General features: G+C 47.5%; 1 protein-coding gene across 1 annotated transcript; it reads right to left on the bottom strand.

Moving 5' to 3' along the window:
* Positions 1-7,809: 7,809 nt before the first annotated feature.
* On the bottom strand, positions 7,810-9,926 carry LOC123115692 (uncharacterized). The gene is made up of 2 exons (XM_044536798.1): positions 8,666-9,926; positions 7,810-8,100 (listed from the first exon to the last, which is right to left on the bottom strand). Exon 1 carries the CDS (start codon positions 9,878-9,880, stop codon positions 9,107-9,109), a length of 774 nt encoding a protein of 257 aa, XP_044392733.1. The 5' UTR covers positions 9,881-9,926; the 3' UTR covers positions 7,810-8,100; positions 8,666-9,106.
* Positions 9,927-12,836: the final 2,910 nt, after the last annotated feature.

A 12,836-nucleotide genomic window follows, 5' to 3' on the forward strand; every position in this document is an offset into this window, starting at 1 on the left:
CGGCATGAAAGCAGTTTGGGATTGTTGCACCACAGAAAGCGCAATCTGTGAGAGCCTGTTAGTCCCGACCTTGGTAAAGATTTTGAAACTAACATTGAGTAGGCAAATTGGCCTGAACTGCTCAATTCGCACAGCCTCCGTTTTCTTAGGGAGCAATGTGATAGTTTCAAAATTCAAGTGAAATAATTGAAGTTGTCCAGAGAAAAGATCGTGAAACATAGGTAACAGATCCCCCTTAATAATGTGCCAGCACTTTTTATAAAACTCCGCCGGAAACCCGTCCGGACCGGGAGCCTTATTATTTTCCATTTGTGCAATAGCATCAAACACTTCCTTCTCCGTAAATGGGGCTAGCAAGATATCATTTTCGGCAGCCGACAGTTGAGGAACATCCTCAGTCCGAGACTCATCCAAGGTTACACAATTAACCTCTGGTGGTCCAAATAACTACCTATAATACTCGGTAATGTAAGTTTTTAGATTATCCTGCCCAACAATAGTACCCTCATCTTGCTCAAGTTGGAAGATTCGTTTCTTACGGTGCTTGCCATTAGCAATCAGGTGAAAGAATTGAGTATTAGCGTCCCCTTGAACCACTTTGTGGACCTTAGCGCGCAATGCCCACTTCAACTCTTCCTCATGGAGAAGTTCTTTCAACCTCTTCTCAGCCTCATGTTTAACCTGGAGCTCGGCAGGCAGCAGAATCATAGATTCGGCTTTAGTATCTAGGGCCTGTATAAGAGAAAGGAGTCTATCCTTTTCAATCTTATAAACCCCACTTAGGTGCTTAGCCCACCCCCGTAAGAAACTTCTTAAATGCCTTATTTTATTCTGCCAACGCTCGACGGCCGTCGAACCTCCAACACCCTTACCCCATTCCCTGGCAACGAGGTCTAAGAACCCTTCACGTTCGAACCAGGCCATCTCGAATGAGAAGGTGTTCTTGTTTCCCACATAGTTGGACTCCCCGGAGTCCACAAACAGTGGTGTGTGATCGGATATTCCCCGCGTTAAAGCTTGTACCGTCACAAGAGGGAACTTCTGTTCCCACTCCACGCTGGTGAGAACTCGATCAAGCTTTTCATATGTCAGGTTTGGCAACGCATTAGCCCAGGTAAACTTTCTACCAGAAAGCTCTATCTCCCTCAGGTCCAAGCTCTCAATAATGGTATTGAACATAAACGACCATCTCCCGTCAAAGTTATCATTATTCTTCTCCTCTCTCCTCCGAATGATATTGAAATCACCCCCGACCAACATTGGAAGTTGTTCGGACCCACAAATTCGAACAAGATCCGCCAGAAACTCCGGTTTAAGTTGCGGCTCCATACACCGCCACCAAAGCCCAGTCGAACCCATCAACTTTTGACCTAACCCGAAACTTAACCGCAAAGTCTCCCATCACAACACTCCAGACCTCAAGGGAATCGCATCTCACTCCCAACAAGATACCTCCGGATCGTCCACGTGGAGGTAGGCAATGCCAATCAAAATCAACACCACCGCAAGAGAGGAAAGAAACTGAGGAGCAAAATTATCTCTTCCAGTTTCGGATAGAGCAATGAAATCTAATCGGTGCTCCAGAGACGCCTCAGCAAGAAACCTTCTTTTAGCCAAGTCCTTGAGACCTCTGCTATTCCAAAAGATTCCTTTCATAATTCATCATGAAATTTTTTTGCCGTACGAATCCTAGCACTTCTACGTACCGCGGATGCTGGATACACCTTCCGCTTCCACTTACGTTTAGGTTTGTCATTGTCCACCATCCGGTCCTCATAACCGGGCAGTGGTGGTTGAAGGAACTCAACCTCTATGTTGGTCTCCTCCTCGTCTGACTCATTATAGGATGGTGCAAGGTCCGCACACAAAGTGTCTAGTACTCTCACCCCCAACGCATCAATCTCAGCGTCATTCATAGGTCTCACTGCCGCTAGGTTGCGAATGGTTTCTAAAGCGTGTTCCGCTTCTAGATCCAAAAGATCATTAACCGAGTTGGATATTTCAGAATTATTATTCCCTAGCGAAACCCCTACTTGATTTGCATTATGAATAATCTCATCCGTAGAAAAATGCATAATAGAATTGGATAAGTTGACTGACATACCAGTAGTGACCTCGATGTCACGAAGCTTGGCCGCCCTCGTGGCGCACCTCTGCTGCATGTCATCAACCTCCGGATGGTCCTGGAGACGGGAACTCATCCGTCGCCCCTCAGAGACCGGGTCAGGGATTCCGCCGAAAGCAATAACCTCCTCCCGAGAAGCACCAGTCGCAGGAGGAAGTGACGGACGGCTCCCACATCCGGCGGTCAGGGGGCCGGGGGCAGTAGGTGCCCGCACCGCCTGTCCGAAAACCCCCTCCGCCCCGACCCTCAAGGCTGAGGGCGTCATCATCCCGACAGCCGAGGATGAGGGATGGACCGGGGCCACCTTCCCCGGACACCCTCCAATCACGACAGTAGAAGCCGCATCCGTCGGAGCCGAAAGGGAAGGGTGTGGGGCCTCCTGCCCCATACGGCCTCCCTCAAAGCCAGCCAGCGCCGTCGCAGCAGGCGTCACCGGGGCCACCTGCCCCAGACAAACACCCATCCGCCCAGCAGAAGAAGCCGCAGCCGGCCGCCCTCCCGAAGAGGACTCCTCCCTCTCAGGAGCCCTGATCATAGCCAACGAAGAGTGTGGGGTCGAGGCCTCCTGCCTGAGACCCCCCGCCAAGCTCGTAGTCACCACCTGCAGCTCAGACGTGACAACAATATCCGAGGGAGGCGAGAACGCTATCTCCGAACCTCCCTCCACTCCACGAACCTCCACGCTCGGGCCCTCAAAGTCCAACGCAGGTAAGGAGTGCTCGAACACCTCAGAAGACTCCACCCGCTCACTCCATAATCTCGGAGGTGCAGAAGCAGGCTCAATGGTTCCAAACCTCAGAGTGGTTGACGGCACCGAAGATGGAGGCGCCGTCTCCCCTCCGATGGTCTTGACCATAGACCCCGGTCTCTCGGCCTGTCGACCAGGATCAGCTACCGGTGGCTCCTTGCGCCCCATGTCATCATCACCCTCGTGCATATCAACATCCACGGTAGCAGGTGCCTCAGCAAACAGGATGTCATCCTCAAACTCAATCTGAAGGTTATACACCTGGCCGCGATAAGCCCACTTCACCACATCCGGAACAAACTCAATGTCCAAAATACTGACGAGGATGCGAGCCACCCCCTGAGCTCTGGTGAAAGCCATGTCCACTCGTTCGGGCTTTCCCACCAAAACAGCCATACTAGCAACAACCCTGGCATCCTGCATGGGCCTGTGCGGAGCCCCCGAAAAACGCAACCATGCCTGGGTAAATGGCTTACCCTGAGGCTCACTCAATTTCCACTCGTGGAACTCAAGAATGCCTTCAGCTACCTGAGGCTCTACAGTTTCTTCTAGCTAGCTAACATATTTTGATGGTTATTGCTTCCAATATAACATTACGATCCAGTACTTTTCTCTAGCTTGTTGATTTGTTTGGAAATGAAAAACCAAAATGCATGATTTCAGACGGGTTGCTTCTTTGTAGAGCCGGGTGTCAAAGCGATGGATCAAGTATGAAGAGACGGTGAAGTAATTGAAGAAACCAACTTTGAGATACTAGTCGTGGAACAAGGAAATGGCATTTTTATCTGTCTGTGCTGTCGTAGATGATTCACTAAATCAAGCATGCTGCAGTCCTTGAAAGCAGAAATATAATGGATGAACTATACTTGAGAACTAAACAAAACTCTTTTGCATCAGATTGTAGTTAAACAAAATTATTGTAGATAATTTGATATTAAATCCAACTAGTAAAATGAAAAAAAGGAGAGGTCTTGGAAAGGGAGATGGACTGTCATCTCAGGAGTATAGATTTTACAGAACTACCACTATTTTTTCCATGCTTGTAAGACTTCTATGGCCAATGCGCTACCATTTCTTTTTTATAGATCTTTAATTATATAAAAAAAAATGAAAGGACTGACATTTGTTGAAACAGACATGACTTGTTTGAGCTATGCTGAGACTTGATGAAAAGACGTGTAAATGTATTTGTCTGTATGACAAGAAACTTGTTGATATGCTATCTCACATTCAGTTGTTAAGAAGACGGTCAACATCTAAATTTGTTATCGGTGTCAAATGTGCGGAAAAATCTGAAAAAAAAAGTTGTGAGTATACATGTAAAAATGTCAGATAAGCAACTGTGTGCACGTTCTATAAGTAAGAAGTCTACATACAGTACTCTTCAGAGCATCCATACTGTACTCTCTTCAATTAGTGGAAGATGGAATTATGTTCCAGACCGAACATGTATGCATAGCACAAATGGATAATTAAAGGTACATCCTTGATCATTCTGATAAGTAATAGCTTGCGAACAGAGAAAGCTTTATTTTGGACATCCTATTTTTTGATATTTCCCGGATCCAGTCCCACAACTCTACATAGGATACATGACACTGGGCATCAACACATCATTATACCAAAACAAAGGAGAAGAATAGAAGAAGAGAAAAGGTTGATGCTCGAGTAATTACTACCTGCAGATATCACGATGAGTAATTTAGATTGTCCCTTGGTGCTCAACTATTACTCCCTCCGTTCTAAAATAGATGACTCAACTTTGTACTAACTTTCCAAAATAGATGACTCAACTTTGTACTAATTTTAAAGTTAGTACAAAATTGAGTCATCTATTTTGGAACGTAGGGAGTACCTTTCAACAATGGATTCATGACAAAAGATCCCTTTCCAACAGAACCAAGAGCAAAGTTGAAAAATGACAAAAACATAGCCCCGTTTGGAAGCAAAGTATTTTCAAAGTATTACTAGAATACCACAGTTTTTTGAAAAACTGTAGTTTTGAATACTTTGAGGTGTTTGGCTATATCAAAAACTGTAGTTTCATAAACAATGGTATTGTTAATACAGTGGTTTTTTTTGGAGTATTAGAAAAAGAGGTCTGGACCTCTTTTTTCTCAAACGGAGGAAAAGTCGCCTGTCTCATCCGCTCGTTGACCGTTGTGCAGCTTGGTTTGTAAGCATACTAACCACACAACAGTATGATCGTTTTCCTCTCGTCCCTGGCGGCTCGAACCCTAGCCGCCGCCAGGGAGAGGCCGATCTTCCAACGCCGCTCTCCGGCGGCTCCCCTTCACCGGCGACCTCGGTCGTCGGTGGTGAGGGGGGTCGCCGGATCCACGCGTGTGAATCGTGTTTACTCTCTCGTAGTTTAGGTTTTTAGGTTGTTCATCGTCTTTGCTTCGGCGGCGACGATGACAACGCTGAATAAAGATTCTTTGGATCCTTCCCTGATGAGGCCATCGGTCCTATGGTTGGGGATGGATTTGGAAACCAGTCTGTTCAAGCAAGGATGGCGTGGCGGCGGCGGCATCCTCGTGGTGGACCTGTGTCCTCGGGCTCCGCCGTTGCGACGGCGTTTGCTCCAGCGTCGGCGCGGAGCTTGGAAGGTAGTCCAGCAGCGGATGCAGATTGTGGTCTGCATCGACGACATCTGGAAGACGGAGCATGTGCTGGGCTCATGGTTGGTGGATGGCAGATATGGTTTCCTCCTTCGGCGTTTTAGTCGTGGTGGGTTGCCAGATCTGGAGTTCGATGGCATGTCCGGGGTGTTGCCCCGGTCTGATTCGTTCAACGGTAAGGGTTTCACTTTTGGTGAGCCACCTTGGAGGTCCGTAAAGCTGCATATCAGCAATGGAGCCGCGTCGAGCTCGGGTCAGGAGGTGCTTCGTCATTCTTTTATTCGGTGGCTGCTGTGGTGGTGCCGAAGACAGATGACGGGCGTTGGTGTCAAGCTCAGAGATGTTCTGTTATCTTTTCAGTTTTGTCATGTCGGTCTTTACGTGACTTGTACTTTGTTCTTTATGATATGAATGAGACACATATTACCATGCAAAAAAAAAACCACACAGCAGTATCCTTTCGTAGTATTTATTCATTACTCTCCATTGCCATGCACCACACTACTAGTTAAATAGGATACTGATTTCTATTCTTTGTAATGAGCTACGGCCGATCATAACTTCCTAGCTCAGCGATCAGAAGGCCATACAGCGTTGCATGCAGCCGGCCGGTCGTTAGTACACACTGATTGATCTGGTCGTGTAGCTCCGTAGGTCTAGTAAGTTGCGTGACTATCGGTCAAAATTACAGCAAAACAGCATCAGCCAAACATATCTGCAGTTTTCCTAAAACTGAGAAAATTGCAGTTTTTTAAAAACCGTAGTATTCATTGCCCACGCATTGCTATACCGAAGTTTTGAAATACTATGGTATTTTAAAAGCTGCGCCGCCAAACTAGCCCAATACGTACTTCCAGCGCCAACACAAATCACACTATTGTTGGCTAATTTTTTTTAAATAATACATATTTTTTTATTAAATTTCAGAAATATTACACCGTAATTATATTTTTCAAAAATAATACCCAGTCAGCCTACTGCTGGCCGATTGGACCCCAGTCGGCCCACTATAGGCCGATTGGATCCAGTCGGCCTGCTGCTGGCCGATAGGCCCCAGTCGGCCCACTGCTGACCGATTGGCGCCCAGTCTGCTTCCTCTAGGCCGACAGATGCATGCACCCATTTATCTTTGGAATGAATATTTGAAAAATGTTGAAGAAGTATTTAAAAAAATGTTGATCATGCATATAAAAATGTTAATCAAGCATTTGAAATAACAATATTTAACAAGTATTTGAAAAATATTGAAACAATATTTGAAACTGTTGAATAGGTATTTGAAAAATGTTGAAGAAGTATTTTAAAAATTGATGATCATGTATAAAAAATGTTAATCTAGCATTTGCAAAAAAAATAAACAATTATTTGAAAAAAGGCTAAACAAGTATTTGAAAAAATATTGATCATGTATATAAAAATGTTGAAAAAGTATTTGTAAAAATGTTGATCATGTATATAAAAATGTTGATCAATATAAAAATATGGTCATGTATATTATACACATGTTAAACATTTTTCAAATACTTGTTCAATTTTTCAAAAAACTTGTTTAATATTTTCTCAAATACTTGTTCAACATTTTTATATAGATGATCAACATTTTTTAAAATACTTCTTTAACATTTTTATATACATGATCAACATTTTTTTTATATATTTGTTTAACATTTTTATATTAATGATCAACATTTTTTTAAAATACTTCTTTAACATTTTTCAAATACCTATTCAACAGTTTTCAAATATTTTTTCAACATTTTTCAAATACTTATTCAACATTTTTTTCAAAAGCTTGACTAACATTTTTATATGCATGATCAACATTTTTTTTAAATATGTTTCAACATTTTTCAAATACTCATTCGAAAGATAAATGAGTGCATGCACCTGTCGGCCTAGAGGAAGCAAACTGGGCGCCAATCGACCAGCAGTGGGCCGACTGGGGCCTATCGGCCAGCAGTGGGCCGACTGGATCCAATCGGCCTACAGTGGGCCGACTGGGGTGCAATCGGCCAGCAACAGGCTGACTGGATCCAATCGACCAACAGTAGGCCGACTGAGTATTATTTTTGAAAAATATAATTACGGCGTAATATTTCTGAAATTTAATAAAAAATATGTATTATTTAAAAAAAATTAGCCTATTGTTGCAGACCTTGTTCTAACTTTCAGAGTGCACTCCCATATGCGACTAATTCCAGCGATTAGATGGCAACGTAACTAAGTAAAAAAACATGACCTGGCAAACTGTAGAACCTGAATCAATCTAATGGAAACAGAGTTATATTAGCAGCAGCACAATTACTGTGATTCCGATTTCAGGCCAAAGCATTAGTAAAGTACATGACCATAATTATGCGACTGCTAACACAATTTTCAACGTAAGGAAAAAGAAACAGAGATGGTGCCACTTGTGCCATTGTACATCACTCGCCGCTGGATACCAAGTGATACTACTGTCAGAGGCGCATCCTGTTGTTGATCGCTGAACGCTCTCCTAGCTTAATTCAATGCTTGGGACTACAATGATGGGAGGAGGGCGACTAAACGACTGGGAGCAGCCCGCTGTATTTCTCCGACGATGGCAAATCCACAACGATCAGTACCTGCAAGACAGGAGGCAGTAGACAAACAAACACTATTAATCAGGTGAAGAGAACGAAGAGGAATAGAAAAAGGGGGAAACTAATAAGCTGGATTAGATCCTCAACTGGGAGGCAGTATGCACATGTGTGATTTATTTCAAAATTTTCTAAAACTTACGAATACAATTTTTTTGGGCCGTTTGAAATTGGGGTTCATGGTAGCTGTGTCCATCTATGTATTCTCCCTATCTATTGTATGTTTCAATCAAAGCCTGGGAGTCAGATAACAGATTAACAGGACTACATTGGTCAAGCATGGTCGACTGACCGCATATTCCTTACCCATTTCGGAGATTCTTTTCCTTGTTATTAACAATCAAATGAACAATACAACTGCTTATAGTATCAAGGTGATGTCAGCTTGAGAAACTAACAATTGGGAACAGCACTAGTTACATCTAGATTAAAGATTACTTGGGAAAATGCAGTACAAGTGTACAACTATAAGACCATTACATGAACCTGAACCTGAACCTAACAGTAGCATTTCTGGTAGGATTGTGTAATTCTAGAACATGAAACACACCTCTTAATTACTTGCATTTGATCGGACGGTGAAGAGAAGACTCAATGGGCGAAATCTTTGAGCACCGGAGGCCACGGCACCATCTCGTACGGATACACCTTGCTAAGCCCTCCAAGATGCCGCGGCTCGTCGGTATCGCAGCACCACAGCCTTTCCATCTCCAATGTCTCGATGTCGAAAGAAACTACCCAATCATCCATGACGAAGAAGAGCATCCTGCTGCCCTCGCAGAACCCAGCGAATCTCACACGCTTGAAGGAAGAGGAGATTTCCGTCGTGAGCTTCTCGCCGTGGAGCTCCGGGGGCAGCCACAACGGCTGCTGCGGAGTCCACTTGCTATCCGCTCCAAGAGCCCACCTCTGCACAAGAAGCGGCTTGTAGTCGTGGAACACGAAGAAGCACAGACGGCCGTCGTCAGTCTTGCCGATCCAGTGGTCGCCCTCAATCAGCCAGTCGGGACGGGCCACCGGCTCCGGCAACACGGACATTGTCATCTTGGTAGTGTCCACAACCATGATGTGCTCGTCTTGAAGGCTGTACACGACGTCTTCGACGTCCCTCGTGGGCATTGTAGTGCCGTTCCCCGCGCTGCCGGGAGCCGGTGGTCACCTTCCAGGCCGGGGGAGCGCTAGCGGAGTCGTAGACCAGAACAGCGTAGCGGCGCCACAAGTCCTCGGCGCCGCCGAAGAGCACGGCAGCGACGCGGAAACCGACGCCCTGGAGAGGAACGAAAGCGGCGCAGGCCATGTCGTACCCACTGATATTCACCGACGGCAACCGCCGGTATGGCCTCTCCAGCGGGCTGCAGAGGACGAGATTCAGCTCCCAGAACTTTTTGCTGCGCTCGCGCAGGACGAGTAGGCCGCCGCGGCCGTCGACGATGTCGACGCCGCGCTTCGACACCACACGGGGGAGGAGGCCGCCGACGTCGAGATCGACGCCGGACCCGGTGGCGACGAACGGGGGCAGCGGAGACTGGTGGTAGTTGCGGAAGAAGCCGAAGTGGCGGGGCGGGGTCGGGAGGCAGCCCGCGCGTGCGCCAGAGGAGACTATGCGGCGCCAGCGCCGGCACACCGCGGCGCAGCGGATGGTATCCGTGGGGGGCGGCAGCCGCTTGAAGACCTCAAGGAGCATGTCGTCCGGGAGCGCCGTCGCGGGGTCCTCCGGCGGCGACTTTCGCGGGCGTGTGCGTCGCGCGGAGTCGGAGGCGACCATCGGACGGGAACGAACACGCGCGCGTGCGCGGCGGAGGAGAGATCTGGTGGGTCGTGGGTGGCATGGCCGGATGTTTTGGCGATCATATGGGGAATTGGTGTTTTATTAGATGGAGGCGAGGAGGCGGCGCATCTGGGCTTATTAGGTTGAGAACGGCGGGCGGGAATCCGGGGGTGCTGGCGGGAAGCCCTTTCGGCTTTGGAAAATTGGAATTTTTTTGTCGTTGTCGTTGTTGTTGTTGAGAATCGGCTTTGGAAAATTGGAAATGCTGTTTCTACCGATAATCCTAGACGCGTGGATAATTACGGGCTCTTACAGATCCTCAACGCTAATTAATCTCAGGACCCACACAGGAGTCTTTTTCTGTTGACGTGCGCGAGATAGAAGCGAACCGCTCCATTCTATTTGAGACGACGGAAGCGACAGTTCCTGCCTATCTTTGAACGCCGGTGAGGCGCGGTCTCCACCCCTCTCCGTCCGCTGCTCCGGCGGCTGGTGGAGAGGGGTGGGCTCGTGTTTTCTTCCCGTTGTTTCATTGATTTAGGGCATCGTCTTCGTCTAATAGAGCCAATTTGCTGAGATTGGTGTTGCGTCAAATAATGTCGCCTCGGTCTCTTCCTCACCACAGCGACGGTCGTTCCGACGACGCCGCTGAGCCGATGGTCTAGTCTGCTTGCCGTTCGTCCGGACCGTTGGGCCTTATGTTTCTTGTGTTTGGCGGTTGTCGTCTCTCATGGCGGCGTTGACAAGTGGAACAGATTGATGTTGGTACAAAGTTGGTGGCCAGACGGCTGCAGATTTAGCGTTCTTCCCCGGCGACGACGGCGGAATGCGTCAGATCTGGATCCAGGTGGGCGTGTGGCACATCCTCGGTCGACATGCCACATCGTCAAGCGCCTGTTCTACAGCTCTGGTCTTCGACTCACAACGCCTACAAGGCTATGGCGCTACCCTGGATTTTGGTTTGCTGGTGCTCTGCCTCTTCCCCAGATGTGCGTCTCGACGGCGTTGGTGGTTGGCGGCGATTTTAGATTTGGTTGTTTGGAGTTCTTTTCACAAAGTTTCCTGGACACCTGCCATCTCTCGGTCTTTCTGGTAGCTTCTGCATGTATGTGTGCAATTGTACTTGCTTTACGTATTAACTAGTTGAACGCCCGTGCGTTGCCACGACAAAAAAAAACAATGCTTAAACATATATTCTAATTAAAAAAAGTGTGATGTAATCAAATGTAGTTCTTCCATACAGCAACAAAATCATTCTTTGACCCCGCTCATTTCCCCCTCGGCAATTTTCATATCTCGTTATCGGCCATCTCCTTGCAAGAAGATAATTAAAGCGCCATCTTTCTTTCTCCCCTACCCTTCTTCCTTCCACCTTCATTATCGTCACCATCTCTAAGCACTGCTTATAAATCCCGTACTGGTACAAAATATTATTATTTCATCAAAGATTCTTGTGATGCTCTTTTTGACGGTCAGTAATTTGAATAGGCGCATGCGAGAGATGGGACTCTCGAAGAGGTACGCGAAGAGGGTGACGTGCGAGGAAAGGTACAGACTCACTCCCGCGACGCCCCCCCCCCCCCCCGCGCGCGCGTCATGGGAGATACCCTAGCGCTACCGGCGGGCTTCCCCTCCTCCTCCCTCCTCTCCCTTGCCGCCGCCAGAGAGGGCGCGCCGGGCGAAGCCTAGTAGGCGCTGGTGGCGGCGGGGCTGCCTTGTCTCCTTAGCCAGGGCCTTCAGCGCGGGTCGAGGAGGCTGCCTGGGATGTGGCGCTGGTGGCGGGCGCGACAGCGCGACGACGAGCTAGAGCCTGCTGGCGGCGGCTTCGTGGCGGCGGCGTGACCGGCGCGGCGGTGGCGGGTGTGCCTTGGTCGCTATCGTGGTCGTTCCCTTCTTGCGGACATCATCTTGGAGGCCTGGTTCCGTCGTTCCCGTCTCACCTCCCCTCGGAGGAAGTCTCCGGTGGCTCCAAGCAGTTCGTCCTCGCACATTTGTAGTGGCTTGATAGTCGTTGGGGTGGTGTGGCGGTGCCCGGCACCTTTGTATCTCGCCTTGGGTGTGCGTGTCGTGTGTGGTGGTGGTGTGAGTTTGTATTGTGATCCTTGTGGTTCGGTGCTTTATATATAAAGCGGGGCGAAAGCCTTTTTTGGTAGGAGGGTGACGTGCTCGAGTTAGCTCGTGATCTGCCATGACGACGATCTTACAACCGCTATCTACACTCCATCTCTTTCTGAGATGGAGGAGGCGGCGCCACAACAAGAAAGGGAGTATGGAATTTCCTGAAGTCCATTGTGTGTGATCAAAACAGCCTTGTACATATACCTTTTGCAGTTCTCCGAATAGATGATGATTCTATTATGTCATAATATGCTCTTACATAACCACAAAAAAGTATTCCTGGAAGTTGAGCCAACCAGACACCAAACAATACAGCGTGTCATCCGGCGCTTGCACGCCAGACCTCGTACCTGCTCGCTGCATCTTCCCATAGGGGATAGGACTACTGTAGTTTAGGACAGTTGATGCTTTGTTCATTTTACTTCAGAACTTTATGCTCCTGCAGATTGTCGAGTTTTTCTGTTCTACTCCCTCCGTTCCGATTTACTCGTCGTGGTAATTTGAACTAAAACCATGACGAGTAAATCGGAATTGAACTAAAACCACGACGAGTAAATCGGAACGGAGGGAGTAGCCATTAATATGCCATATTGTTTCTGAATAAAAACTTATGGTATTTGCAGGATTATTTGCTTAGCCTTTTTTATTTGTGCTCCCTTTGTGAGCTGTACTCCGGATTACAGATTTTGTATTTTGCTGAACTTGTTTAATAATAGGGCCGCATACATCTTTCGTATGCAGAGGCCAGGGGAACCTTCTTTTCTAAAATAAATAAAAAAAGGCAGGTGCTGTATCTATTAGAAGAAGAGAAAGACAAAAGGTTCTGGCCGAAGCC

This window comes from Triticum aestivum, chromosome 5B, assembly GCF_018294505.1.
Source record: "Triticum aestivum cultivar Chinese Spring chromosome 5B, IWGSC CS RefSeq v2.1, whole genome shotgun sequence".
Taxonomy (NCBI): Eukaryota; Viridiplantae; Streptophyta; class Magnoliopsida; order Poales; family Poaceae; genus Triticum; species Triticum aestivum.

What these genes read in the sequence shown, in the direction of transcription:
- LOC123115692 (XM_044536798.1), bottom strand. Translation starts at nt 9,880, where the DNA reads ATGGTCGCCTCCGACTCCGCGCGACGCACACGCCCGCGAAAGTCGCCG.